This window comes from Impatiens glandulifera, chromosome 8, assembly GCF_907164915.1.
Source record: "Impatiens glandulifera chromosome 8, dImpGla2.1, whole genome shotgun sequence".
In the NCBI taxonomy this organism is placed as follows: Eukaryota; Viridiplantae; Streptophyta; class Magnoliopsida; order Ericales; family Balsaminaceae; genus Impatiens; species Impatiens glandulifera.
The window spans coordinates 14,970,172-14,983,258 of record NC_061869.1 but is presented as its reverse complement, the minus strand read 5'-3'; the positions used below and the strand labels follow the sequence as shown (position 1 = coordinate 14,983,258).

Here is a 13,087-nt window from a genome sequence, read left to right as displayed (position 1 = left end):
TAGGGTTTTAGTTTAGGATTTATGCTTTAGTTAGGGTTTAGGGTTGAAATGCTTAGTTAGTTCTATTTTTTTTTGCCCTTTGAAATGTTTTTATCCGAGAAATGTAGTTTAATCTGAATGGGGCGTGGGGGTTGTGCGTGGGGCGTGGGGTAGTGCGTTGAGCGTGGGCTTGGGCATGGATGGGGCGTGGGGTTGGCGTGGGGGCTGTGCGTGGGGCGTGGGCTTGGGCGTGGGCTTGAGCATGGGTTTGGGCATGGGCTTGAGCATGGGCTTGGGCGTGGGCTTGAGCGTGGGCTTGGGCGTGGAGCGTGGGCCTGGGTGTGGGTGGGGCGTGAAGCGTGAAGTGTGGGCTTGGGCGTGGGTGGGGCGTGGGGTGTGGATTTAATTGCAATTCAATTGCGTACCACGCAATATGTAAAACTAATTTAATAAACTTATAAATAAGCGGGGATAGCTTAGTTGGGAGAGCGTCAGACTGAAGATCTGAAGGTCAGGTGTTTGATTTAAATTGAATTTTGTCAATTTATGTTTTAATACCGTCTCATATATTATTCTCCTACTCTCATCTATGACTAATGCAGGTCACATTGATCAACATACTTAGAATATGCCCCAATTGTCAAACACACTAAAAGCTATGCTCCTTACAAAATTGAGGGAATACAAGTCTGATTTGAATAATTTGAAGAGTGAAGTCAAAAGGATTACATCAACTAACCTGAACCAAGCTGCGAGAGATGAGTTGCTGGAATCAGGGATGGCTGATGCTTTGACTGTACGTACCCTTTTCTATAGTCAGTGTGTGAAGTAAAAAAATTGTGGAGAATTGTAGCAAATAAACCATGAAATTTCACATCTTATTAATTGAGACATGGTGATTGAGTCTTCAAATGCTGTGAAATTGGGCTTAATATTATATTTTTCATGTCAAATTTGATTTTTTAATTATAGGTTTCAGCTGATCAAAGGACAAGACTTTTAATGTCGACGGAGAGGGTAACCAAGTCCAGTGACAGGATCAGGGAAAGTAGAAAAACTGTGCTGGAGACGGAGGAGCTTGGTGTTTCTATTCTTCAAGATCTTGATCAGTAGAGACGGTCTCTATTGCATGCCCATGACACGGTATAGAAACTGAAATATTATTGTTCGTTAATTCTGCATTTGATCAGCTAGTATGCAACTTGTAATCATCAAAACAACAAACAAATTTCATAGTCTGCTCATAATCTGCCTACTTTATTGTTTCAGTATTTTATATGTTCATTGCTCTATGCAGAGAGATGAGAATATGAGTCTAGCCTGAACCTAGTTAATTTCCCATTTGGATACAAAATTATTTTTTTAATGTCTTTGACAAAATTTAGTTTCCGTATATGATGGATCCTGATACAGAAACAAAAACAATGAGTGTTTCCAAATGGATGATCTGATGTACTTTTTTAATGGTCGGCTGGTTGGTTGGTTACAACTTCATGGCGTTGATGACAACATTGGCAGAAGCAAGAAAATATTGACAAACATGTCAAGGAGGATGAGCAGGAACAAGTGAATTATTGGCTCCATTATTGCGGTCCTGGTGCTTGCTATTATCTTGATCTTGTACTTCAAACTTAAGAAGTAGATAAACTTATTGTCGATTTGGGTGTGAAAGAAAACATGTTATGTGTGTAGTTCATTGACCTCATCATCTCTTATTGAGTTCATTCTTGCAAGTGTGATTGTTACTTGTTGAAATTCATCATTATCAATTGAAACAAGAGTTATGAACATAATGTGTGCTGTGAATTAGACACTTTTATGAGAAAATTGTGTAATAAAATATGTGTTCTCGTTATTTCATTGATAGATGTTGTTAGTTACATTTCTGACCTGTTTAGAAATATTCAGAGTTGGAATTTGATTGGAAAACGTTATTGAATTTGTTAATATATATATATATATAATTAAGTTATATTTTAGTAAATTATTTCATCTAAATTAATATTAAATTAAAATAAAATAAAAAAATTGGTTGAAGCTATCATGTTTTGGATGCAGGTGTTTTATTTTCAGAATGAGTGTTGGTTTCATAGGTATATATTCTTACTCATACCAAGATGGGGATAGTAGAGTGTGAGAGGCACGTGGTTTCATTCCCGCATCTCCAATTTTTTATTTTTTAAATATAGTTTTTAGTTGAGGCAATTATAATATGATGATGATCAAGAAATGCAACAACACCCTGTAAACTTTGAAAATATTATGATGATCAAGAAATGTAACACCACCATGTAAACTTTAATAAAACATTCAAAGGAAACTATAATAGCAAAGGATATAGAAAAAAAACTCACTTAGACGTATGTACTTGTACAACTAGCTCACTTAAACGTATGTACTAATAAAAGGTCATTTAAACGTATGTACTATCAAAAATTGGCTCATTTAGCCTCTTTTATTAACCATGGTTAACTTTTATTTTTAAATTTATATATTTATTAATTAACTATTAATATATTTTTTCTTTCTTTCCTTTTCATTTATTATTTCATTTATTACTAATAAATGAACCCTTTATTTTTATTTTTTTTTATAATTTTTTATTATTTTTATATGAGTATTTATGATTGATTATTTTAATTTTTATATATATATATGATGAGTATTCATTATTAATTATTTTAACTCTATATTTCTTCTTTTTTATATATATATTTTTATATATTCACATTAATTATTAATTATTTTAAAATTGTTTGATTCCAATAATTGAATATAACAATGAAAATTCTTTCAAAAATAAAAATCATTTAACACAAAAATAAATAAATTAATAAATAAGAATTGAATAATAATAAAAAATCATTCATCAAACACCAAAAGAGTAATAATTAAATATTAGACAAAACAATTCTTTTACTACTAATATAAGTCGTGAATAAAAATAAAATAAAAAATTATTAATTTCATTTTTATTTATATTAAACTAAATAAGAAAAAATTCTTTTTCATTTTTATTATATTAAATTAAATAAAAATAACCCTTCAAAAAAATATTACAGTAAAACATAAAATTCATAAAAAAGTTGTTAAATTTTTTTTAAAAATGAGAATTTAAAAAATATAAGAAATAAAAACTAATAAAACAAAGATGAAATATAAAAGAAAATTTAATATTAAAATAATAAAAAATTTAAGAATAAAATAAATTATCTAGTTTAATTAATGAAAAAGAAGGAGAGAGAAAATATATTAATATTTAATTAATAAATATGTAAATTTAAAAATAAAAGTTAACCATGGTTATTAAAAGAGGCTAAATGAGCCAATTTTTAATAGTACATACGTTTAAATGATTTTTTATTAGTACATACGTCTAAGTGAATTAATTGTATAAGTACATACGTCTAAGTGAGCTTTTTTCCAAGGATATATATTAATAGAAACAAAGAGTATGATTGATAAGAAAGGATGAAGGAGATGATTTGAGTTCAAACAAACAATAAAAAGGTCAAGCATACATAATTAAAAAGAGTTGTGGAACCTTCATTTTACAATAACATCCATGACTAACAAAAGAGTTTGCTAATAAACAAACTACATATTTAAAGGAAATGCGAGGATGGGAGAGATGATGGTGTACAAGTTGTTCTTGTTTCAGGACCAGTAAGCAGAATATGGTATCTTTAGGGCCATTCTCTAGGCTAGCCAAGGCACATCAGGATTTAAGTCGATGAAATACAGCATAACAACAAACTGATCTGCTTCTTCGTCAATCAGTTCTCTACACCATGTCACCCTGTCTGATGGACAACAACCCGCCCCATAACACCTATTTCCATTTATACAAACATTCATTCATTCAATATTCATGTCAATAAAAAAAGATGTTGCCCAAACATTCATTCAATATCCAAGATATGAGTATTCTTTCCCTCCATGTCCAATAATAACGCATCTAAAACAACAACAAACAATTTAGTTACCATGTTGAATCAGAATTCAGAAAGCTAAATCAAAACAGTAACTTAGAAAGACATAACCGGGTGTGGGGCGTGGGGAGTCGGCGTCGGGCGTCAGCGTCGGGCGTGAGAGCGTGAGAGCGCAAAATGCAATCTGAGCCGGTCATATCCAACATTCAAACCAAACCATTCAACATTTACACAAAACAACCCTAAACACTAAAACCATTTCATGCATGTTGAAGAAGACGAAAACAAAGGAAACACAAAAACTAACCTGGTCGGGACAACTTCGTTGGAAGTTGCTGCGCTTGGGAAGTCGGGGCGGCGCTGGTCCGGTTGAGATCTGAAGATGCTGCAAGATCCGGTTGAGATCTGAAGATGCTGCAAGATCTTGCCAATTTGCATGGCATACCCCAGAGATCGGTTTTTAGTCCCGACTACCATTGCGCACAGATTTTCAAAAAGCACGCCGGCCCAGTCAATCTTATCACCTCGAATGATATTGGCCATCATTTCAAACTTGTGCCGAGTCAGGTTATCGAAATTACCTCATTTCCCTTGAAGGAACTTGGAAATAACATCAAGGAGCCACCGGAATTCGAACTTTAGCTTCCTCTTCTTTCCGGTGTATTCCACTAGGTCGTCCGAGTTTGATATCACCTTCTGAACCTCCACCGCTTCGGCTTCCGGTAGGTTAGTCAGAAAATCGCACCCCTCCGAAGGCAGATTAAGGGCTTCAACAAATATTTCTTCCAAGAGATAGAAGGTCTTACCGCACACCGTCGAAGAGATCACCCTCTTCTTTAGACTGGTGTGTTCGAAAAACTCTGTAACTTCTTCTTGATAGAGGATGAATGGTCCGTTCAAGAAGGTTTCCAGCCTAGAATCCTTCAAAGCATCTATCATATTTTTGAATTCGACAGTTCCTTTCTCGTGAATCTCCTTGAAGTCGACCTACAAGATGTGAACGAATAGTGCACTATCACGTCCCATTTTGATTAATAAAAGGATTTAAGAATGATTGAGAGGATTCGAGATCAAGGACAGCAAGAACATGTTAAGGGAGGGAGAGTAGGCATAAATAAATAATGAGTCATAATCTCTTTATATAGGAAACTGTTTGTAAAGGTTACGTGACCGAACCGTCACTTTTTTCTAGAAAATGACGCCAAAATTTCCTTCCAAAAGTTACTGCGGTAAATTGTGGGCGGTAAATATGAGCGCTAAAACGAGGACGGAAAACCATGGGCGGTTTAACATTTTGGCTGTTAGTCTAAAATTGAAGTGAGCTGGATTTTAGTTGCACCGATTTTTGAAGTTAGCCAAAATTTTGGGTTTAACCAAAACTTTGGAATGTTGACCGAATTTTAGAGTTAACCAAAATTTTGAAGTTGCACGTAGTGGTTTAGCCGGAGTATTTCAAGGTCAACTGAATTTAAAATAGGTGATTTAAATTAAAACATGCATCTTATGGATAGAGCAATCGGTCGTACAGCCAAAAGACCAAATTGTTCATAGAATACAAATACATGGATAAAGGCTTAGTTGTCCATTCTCTCAATCCATTCTTCCACGTTTGCACCGGTCCTTGATTCAATTCTCTGAATCCAGCTTTCCAGCGAGTCATCGGTTAGAATGTTGGTCGGGCTCACAAGGATTCCTGGTCCAAGATTAGGAATTATGGAGCAAATGTATCGGCTGATCTGAGGAGCAAAGTCGATCCTTCCTCTACGGGCTGTAATGAGCGCCTTTAGGTTATCGAAGATGAGAGAGGCCCAGTTGATGGGCGTGTATTATGTTATTGCGATCATGATTTAAAACACATGCCGAGTGTAGTGTTGGTTCGGCATGTGTCCCAAGATGGACCGCTGAATGATATCCTGGAAAATTTGAAAATGGGGAGCTAAATTGTCTTTGAGGCCGTGACATTCGACCGGATTGGCAATACTAGAGAATATGTAGAGATAATGCTCATTTGTCTATGTGATGGGGGATGGAAAGTACCCTTTGGATGACAGATCGAAGAACTCTACGAATGAGTCTTCAGTGAGCCAATAAAAGTCATAGTCTATGTAGGTGGTGATGCTTCCATCATCTCTTACTTCAGCATTGTTGAAAAATTCTGTAAATTCCTCTTCGAAGATGCAATCCGATCCTTCAAGAAATTTCCTCAACCCTGATTCAACTAATGGGTAGAAGAGGACATCTTTTGATCTTGAATCTAGGACCGATTTAAAGTTGATAATTATGGAGTTTCGGAGTTGTGCATTCATCTTTGAGGGTTGTGAGATACACAAGTTTCTAGTTTTAGAGAAAATGGCAAAGAGTTGTGATTTTGATTTGTGATGAGGTGGTTCCTTAAATAGGGAAGTAGTTACAAAGCATTTAATGAGAATATTTCAAAATATTCGACCGTTACGTGTTGTCAATATTTTTATATTGAATGTTCTTTGATGATATGTTACCTTTTCAAGAGAATATCTACGAGAAGATACAAGGTAGACTATCCTGTCTATCTTGACTAGTCACGACTTTTGAGGAATGAAGATACCTTTTTCCAATATTTTGATTTTGAAATTTTTCGGTTTTGAGTAGTTTTCGGTTTGAATGGGTGAAAAAACCGTAGCTTCTCCCTGAGAAGATGCCTGGTTTGAATTTTAAGTTTTAAATGTTTTAAAGTTGAACCGAAATTTTTAAAAGAAAAATGGATTTCATTAAACGCAATACCTAACCGATAGTACAACAAAATTATCGGTTTGGTATTGATCATTGAAAGTGCATAACCGATAAAATAACAAAATTAACCGGTTATGATTTCAAAAATAGATGGATCATAAAGTCTTATTGGCTTTGGCTTTGTCCCATCGGTCGATTTGTTCTTGGATCTTTTCCTTCGTTAGCAATTGGTTCAGATGAAGTGTGATACCTGGGTCGTGATGGGCCTTAAGATCAACGAACAAACCGCTTAGCTGGGGAGCATATCCGATTTGTCCCTTTTTAGAGATGATCATTTCCTTCAGATTGTCAAAAATAATCTGGGACCAGTTCACCGGAGTTCCTTCAGTGATGGCAACCATCATCTCGAAGATCTGTTGAGTGTATGTTTGAGTCTTTTCCCTGGCCAGAACAGTCTTACCCAAAATCTCGCTTAGAATCTGGAATTCATTTGAAAGTAGGCTCTTGGGTCCACAAGTATTAACTGGAATCATAGAGCTAGAGAAATAATGGCGCATCTCGTTGATGACCACCGGAGAGAAGGTAAGGTCGGTGAAACCTTCAGTGGGTAGCTCGCAAGTTATTGCAAAGTCTGTTTCACTGAAGAGGAAAGATTTGTTGTAGACTTGAGCAAAGATGATATCCTTGTGTATCACCCTTGTGGTGTCAACGAATTCATTGACTACAGAGTAGTCAATAACATATCGGTTTTCAAGAAATTTTCTTAGGCCGGAGTCTTCAAGGGATCGAAAAAGACATTGAATTTCAATTTCTTCAGACTGAGAGACCGATTCGAAATTGGCCAGTAGGATTTTCTTAGCAAGAGGGCAAAGCATTTTCCTTAAGAGTTTTTGTAGAGAGTGATGTTTGAAATGAAATTTGATGTGCTATTTAAATAGCCAGGGGTCGGTTAGCATGTTTAGTTATGTCATCATTATAATTAGATATGGTAGAGTTAACATGTTAGATATAATGGTTATTTTCAAAGTGTAATGATGAAGACAAATTTTCATTATGGTTTTAAGATATTTAGGTGGAGTGTTAGTCTTTCTCTTTCAGTGATAGACACGTGTCTTCACTTTGTTTAAGAGTTAGACTGTTTTATTTTCATAAGGTAATTATCAAGAATGCATGACAAACAACGTCCAGCTGTCCCAAGTTAACCGAAAAATGCACTTACCGAAATTATGGTGTAATTTATTGGTTGGTTTTCCATGACTGATTTATCGAGATAGATTATTCCGGTGTGAAGAGATGTCGAGTTTAAGCGACATTTATTCAAGTTAAGGAATAAACCATCTGTTTTATCCGAGTCATTTGAACCGCTCGATTTATGTACAGATAATTTGGTAGAGTCATTTTACCAATCTCAACCGGAGACAGTTGTCCAGTTTAGCATACTTGACCGTTTATTCCATAGATTTTTATGCATATGAAGAGAAAGGTTCTGACCGGTTTTTAAATATCATGAGTATATTTTGAAAGTAAGTATTCGATCAGATTTTTTTTCAAAAATTCCACGAGCATGGTTTGAGAAGCATGAGCTTCTCCTTGCGATCATGCCCCGGTTTTTCATGAGAAAATATGTTTTTGAAAACATGCAAAGGTTTTTAAGGCATAATTTGTTTATTGTCAGCAAGTTCTAAGATATTTCGAAAGAATGAAAACTTAGCTTCTTGTAGTGGCTTAGTGAAGATGTCGGCCACTTATTGTTCGGTTGAGACATATTCCAGCCGGATGTGTTTCTGCTGCACATTTTCCCAGATGAAGTGATGCCTGATATCGATATATTTTGTTCTTGAGTGCAACATCGAATTATATGTAATAGTTATCGCTCTTGTGTTGTCACAAAGATCGGAGATTCCTCAGCAATTACTCTGAAATTCTTCAATTGCTGTTGAATCTAGAGGAGTTGAGCATAGTAGCTTCCGGATGCAAGATATTCTGCCTCTACGGTTGAAGTAGCGACTGAAGTTTGTTTCTTGTTGTACCAGGAAAAAAGTCGGTCTCCCAATAATTGGCATGTACCGCTGATACTTTTTCGGTCTATCTTGCAACCTACATAATCTACGTCAGAGTAACTTATTAGGTTGAAACTGGAATCCTTCGGATACCACAGTCCTACATCTTGAGTGATTTTAAGTATTTTAGAATTTCTTTTCACAGCGGTATAGTGAGATTGTTTCGGATTTGCTTGGAATCTTCCGCATACACCGACCGCGAACAGAATGTCCGGTCGACTGACTGTCAAATATAGAAGTGAACTGATGATTCTTCAGTAAACCGTTATGTCTACTCCTTGATCGTCTTCGTCTTTATCTAGCTTAACGGATGAGCTCATTGGAGTAGCCGCTTCGGCACACGTGTCCATTCCAAATTTCTTTAATAGTTCGGTTGTATACTTAGATTGGTTGATAAAAGTTCCTGTTTCGATCTGCCGAACTTGGAGACTTAGAAAGAAGCTCAATTTCCCATCATACTCATTTCAAACTTATTGCTCATCATTTTTGAAAATTTATTACACAACTTTGGATCGGTTGAGAAGAAAATTATGTCGTCCACATAAAATTGAACAAGTAATATGTGTCCCTTTTTCTTAAATTTGAATAAGGTCTTATCTACCGAATCCATTGTGAAATCATGATCAAATAATAATTTTGTTAAGATATCATACCAAGCTCTAGAAGCTTGTTTCAAATTATAAAGGGCTTTATTCAACCGATACACATGACTTATCAATTCTGGATTTTTAAAACCGGGAGGTTGTTCAACATAAACCTCTTCACTTAGTTCACCGTTTAAAAATGCGCTTTTAACATCCATTTGAAATACTTTGAAATTTTTGAAAGCCGCAAACGCAAGAAAAATTCTAATGGCTTCAAGTCTAGCCACATGAGCAAATGATTCTTCAAAATCAATGCCTTCTTCCTGTTTATATCCTTGGGCCACTAATCTGGTTTTGTTCCTCATAACTAAACCGTCTTCATTGAGTTTATTTCTGAACACCCATCTTGTTCCTATAACCGACTGGTGTTTCAGTCTTGGAACTAGATGCCAGACTTTATTCCTCTCAAACTAGTTCAGTTCCTTTTGCATTGCTAAGATCCAATCGGGATCTGACAATGCTTCATCCACCTTTTTCGGCTCAATTTGTGATATAAAAGACGAGTTTTCATATTCTTCCAAAAGTTGATGCCTAGTTCGGATGGGTAATGAGGGGTTACCTAATATTACCTAAGGAGGATGATCTTTATTTCTTTACGGTTCGGTTCGGTTATGTCTTCCAAGTGACCGGTTATCTGATCAAGGTTAGACAGATCGGTAGGCTGATCAGAGTCAGGCCGACTGATTTCCTCAGTGGACACTGAGGTGTCACCTTCCTGTTGTGGAGCAGCTTGATCATAGACAAACCTTCTAAAGACAGGAACCTCATCTTCATCATCGGGTTGTATATTCATGTTTTCCAACCAATTATGTAGATCGAAGAATGAAGCAGTATTGCTTTCAACCGATTCATCAAAAACAACATGCGAAGATTCTTCAACATTTAATGTCCTAGTATTGTATACCCTATATGCCTTACTAACTACTGAATATCTCAGCATTATGCCTATATCGGACTTAGAGTACAAAACGGTCAAATAATGTTTACCGTTTATGTGAATATAACACTTACAACCAAAGATCCTAAGATACCGGATGTTAGGAACTCTGTCATAGTATACTTCAAACGGTGTTTTATTTAGCCGTTTGTTGATCATAGATTAGTTTTGTGTATGACATGAAGTGTTGATAGTTTCAACCTAAAAGTTTTTAGCAACACCCGAATCAGCTATCATGGATCTTGTGACTTCCTTGAGAGTTCGGTTTCTTCTCTCAGCCAGTCCGTTTTGTTGAGGAGTTCTAGCACTAGACAACTCGTGCCTAATACCGGAATCATCAAGGAATGTAGTTAACGTACTGTTTGTAAATTCGGTTCCTATCACTTCTAATCTTGTTTATTCATATTGATTTCTCATTTTGCAATTTCCTAAGTAGTTTAATCAAATTTGGAGTAGCTTCATTTTTATAAACCAGAAAAATCACCCAAGTAAAACGAGAATAGTCATCAATAATAACCATAGTATAACCTTGTGACCCTGACCGGTCCAAATAAATCCATATGAAGTAATTCTAAGCATCGGGTTGATTGAATATTTCATTTACTTTTAAAAGTTGCCTTTATTTGTTTCCCCATTTGACATGCGGAACATACTTTGTCTTTTGCAAATTTCATGTTAGGCATTCCTTGTTTCCGGTCATGTGTCTGGAGCAACCATTGTCTAAATACCATTCCGAGTTCCCTAGCCGCTTGTTCTCCTGAATCTGCAAAAAAATAAATATTAACACCTATTTGGTACCCACATTTACTTGAGTCTGTGGTTGATTATTCCCTTGGAAATCCAAACTTTAATTAGTCGGATGACTTTCTTAGTATTAGTGTTAATTATTTCACTATTACGTGGCTTGACATCTCTCTGTCTGCCAATTGGTGTTTCATTGTATCGTCGTGTTGGTGAATGTTGATTTGTTCTATATGAGCGTCTGTCGGTTTCGTTTCTTACCGACCGATTAACTTTCCTTCTCTCAAGATGAAGCCATTTAGCCGTGTCGGTTGGACTTACATACTTAATTTCTTTAGTTAGTGGTATTTCATGATCTGCCTCAGTATCGGTTGAACTGCTCTTAATGAAGCTTATGAACGAAATCTTGTTCTTGTTGAGGTTCAACTCTTTGGAATGTGTCCGGTTAGCCGATTTGCCACCTTTGTATCCAAGGCCAAACTTGCATTTGGGATGTCTTTGGTAGGTAGACATCTGGTTCACGGCTTCATTGGATTTCTTCCAAGCAGCCAGGACGTACTTAGATCTTTCATTTTCTTCGGTTAGCGATTGAACTGTTTCCTTGAGCTTCTCGTTCTCATAGGATAGTTCAACCAGTTCATCGGTCTTGGTTCCACTTGATTCACCGATTTGGAAGTTGCTCGGTTGATCAGTATGGACGTTCAATCGGATTGGTATAAGGGAAAATATGTTCTTGAACTCAATGATCATGTCATTGAGAGCAGTGACCAAATCTTCATTGGTAAATTCTTCAGAAGAAAAGTCAAATACCTCTTCCTCCTTGGCCATGAGACAAGGAAACTCGTTGTCATCGTTTTCTGTGTCGGAATAGGCCTAGTAGCTCCCACCGTCATCGGCTAGTAATGTTTTTTGAATTTCTTTGCCTTCACTGGATTGTTGATATTCACCTATCTGGTTGTTGTCAGCCGGTCTACGATCAATTGGCATTCGGTCGTCTCTCTTTGGTCTTCAGCACTCCGACTTGTAATGACCTAAAGCGTTACAATTATAACATCTAACATTATATTTATCATCGTAGTTGTAGTTGTTTGATGGTTGACTCTTCTTTATGAATCTTTCGAATTTTCTTGCAAGCATGGGCATCGCATCCACGGTAAACTGTTTAGAAATTTTGATTGGTGCCGGAACGGTTGGCTCCACTAATGTCACCAGGGCTTTGGTTGTGGTTGACGTTGAGGATTCGTCTTCGATTCGAGACCTCATCTCAAACTCGTATGCTTTCAGATTCTCAAATACATCATGCAGTTTAATTTGCGAGATTGTTTGATTCTCGCATCACCATGGTCTTTATGTCCCATGCACTTGATAAAGATCTCAATGCCTTAACAATGATTTCCTTGTTATCGTATCTCTTTCCAAGTGTATAAAACTCGTTTACCACACTGGTGAACCGATCACTAAATTCCTTCATGTTTTCTCTTGGCTTTATTATGATATTCTCGTACTTCTGAGTTGCCACCAGTATCTTATTTTCCTTAGTCTTTTCGTTTCCCTCATGGAGTTGAATAATTGTTTCCAAGGCTTTCTTTGCATTCTGGAAATCTCTGACTTTGACGAAAGTGTTGATGTCCAGAGATTTAAAAATATGTCTCTTGCAATGGTTGTCTAGTTTGTTTCTTCTCCTGTCTCCAGCCGTCCATGCACCTTTCTCTTTCTCAATCTTTATCGGACCTTCTTTTAGGATGGTGCTCATTTCATCATCCATTGTAATTAGATATAGATACATCTGAAACTTCTAGTCGACAAACGCCTCATTGTTTAGCATAAGGGGCCTCACATTGTGAGTCATGTTTTCCAGCTTTTTCGGTTGCTTAAGTGTTAAGAACCTTGCTCTGATACCATTTGTTAGAATCGGGGTCGCTGATAGGGGACCGGGGTTTGGCTAAAAGGAATTGTGTACAACAAACACACACACCAATTGACACTAATCTGGTTAAAGATTAGAACCGGTCTTCACACTACGCATGTTGTCACAAACTCTTGAACCGAGTTTAAGGGCGGAAATGTATGTTTCAACCTGAAGCA

At 36.4% G+C, this 13,087-nt stretch overlaps 3 protein-coding genes across 3 annotated transcripts; 1 reads left to right on the top strand and 2 right to left on the bottom strand.

Annotated features, from left to right (window-relative positions):
* Positions 1 to 607: 607 nt before the first annotated feature.
* LOC124913062 (vesicle transport v-SNARE 13-like) lies at positions 608 to 1,836 on the top strand. Its single transcript, XM_047453684.1, has 2 exons — positions 608 to 775; positions 952 to 1,836. The coding sequence occupies exons 1-2, from the start codon at positions 608 to 610 to the stop codon at positions 1,090 to 1,092; spliced, it is 309 nt and encodes a 102-aa protein (XP_047309640.1). The 3' UTR covers positions 1,093 to 1,836.
* Positions 1,837 to 8,524: 6,688 nt separating this feature from the next.
* LOC124913060 lies at positions 8,525 to 11,830 on the bottom strand. Its single transcript, XM_047453683.1, has 4 exons — positions 11,161 to 11,830; positions 10,915 to 11,024; positions 9,894 to 10,279; positions 8,525 to 8,717 (listed from the first exon to the last, which is right to left on the bottom strand). Exons 1-4 carry the CDS (start codon positions 11,828 to 11,830, stop codon positions 8,525 to 8,527), a joined length of 1,359 nt encoding a protein of 452 aa, XP_047309639.1.
* A 478-nt stretch (positions 11,831 to 12,308) lies between these two features.
* LOC124913059 lies at positions 12,309 to 12,767 on the bottom strand. The gene has a single exon (XM_047453682.1). The coding sequence runs from the start codon at positions 12,765 to 12,767 to the stop codon at positions 12,309 to 12,311; it is 459 nt and encodes a 152-aa protein (XP_047309638.1).
* Positions 12,768 to 13,087: the final 320 nt, after the last annotated feature.

What these genes read in the sequence shown, in the direction of transcription:
- LOC124913062 (XM_047453684.1), top strand. Translation starts at nt 608, where the DNA reads ATGCCCCAATTGTCAAACACACTAAAAGCTATGCTCCTTACAAAATTG. An exon ending in GGATGGCTGATGCTTTGACT is followed by an intron (nt 776 to 951) that starts GTACGTACCCTT and finishes TTTTAATTATAG; the next exon opens with GTTTCAGCTGATCAAAGGAC.
- LOC124913060 (XM_047453683.1), bottom strand. Translation starts at nt 11,830, where the DNA reads ATGGCCAAGGAGGAAGAGGTATTTGACTTTTCTTCTGAAGAATTTACC. An exon ending in TGAAATTTGCAAAAGACAAA is followed by an intron (nt 10,280 to 10,914) that starts GTATGTTCCGCA and finishes TTGTACTCTAAG; the next exon opens with TCCGATATAGGCATAATGCT. An exon ending in ATAAAGATCATCCTCCTTAG is followed by an intron (nt 8,718 to 9,893) that starts GTAATATTAGGT and finishes TAGATTATGTAG; the next exon opens with GTTGCAAGATAGACCGAAAA.
- LOC124913059 (XM_047453682.1), bottom strand. Translation starts at nt 12,767, where the DNA reads ATGGATGATGAAATGAGCACCATCCTAAAAGAAGGTCCGATAAAGATT.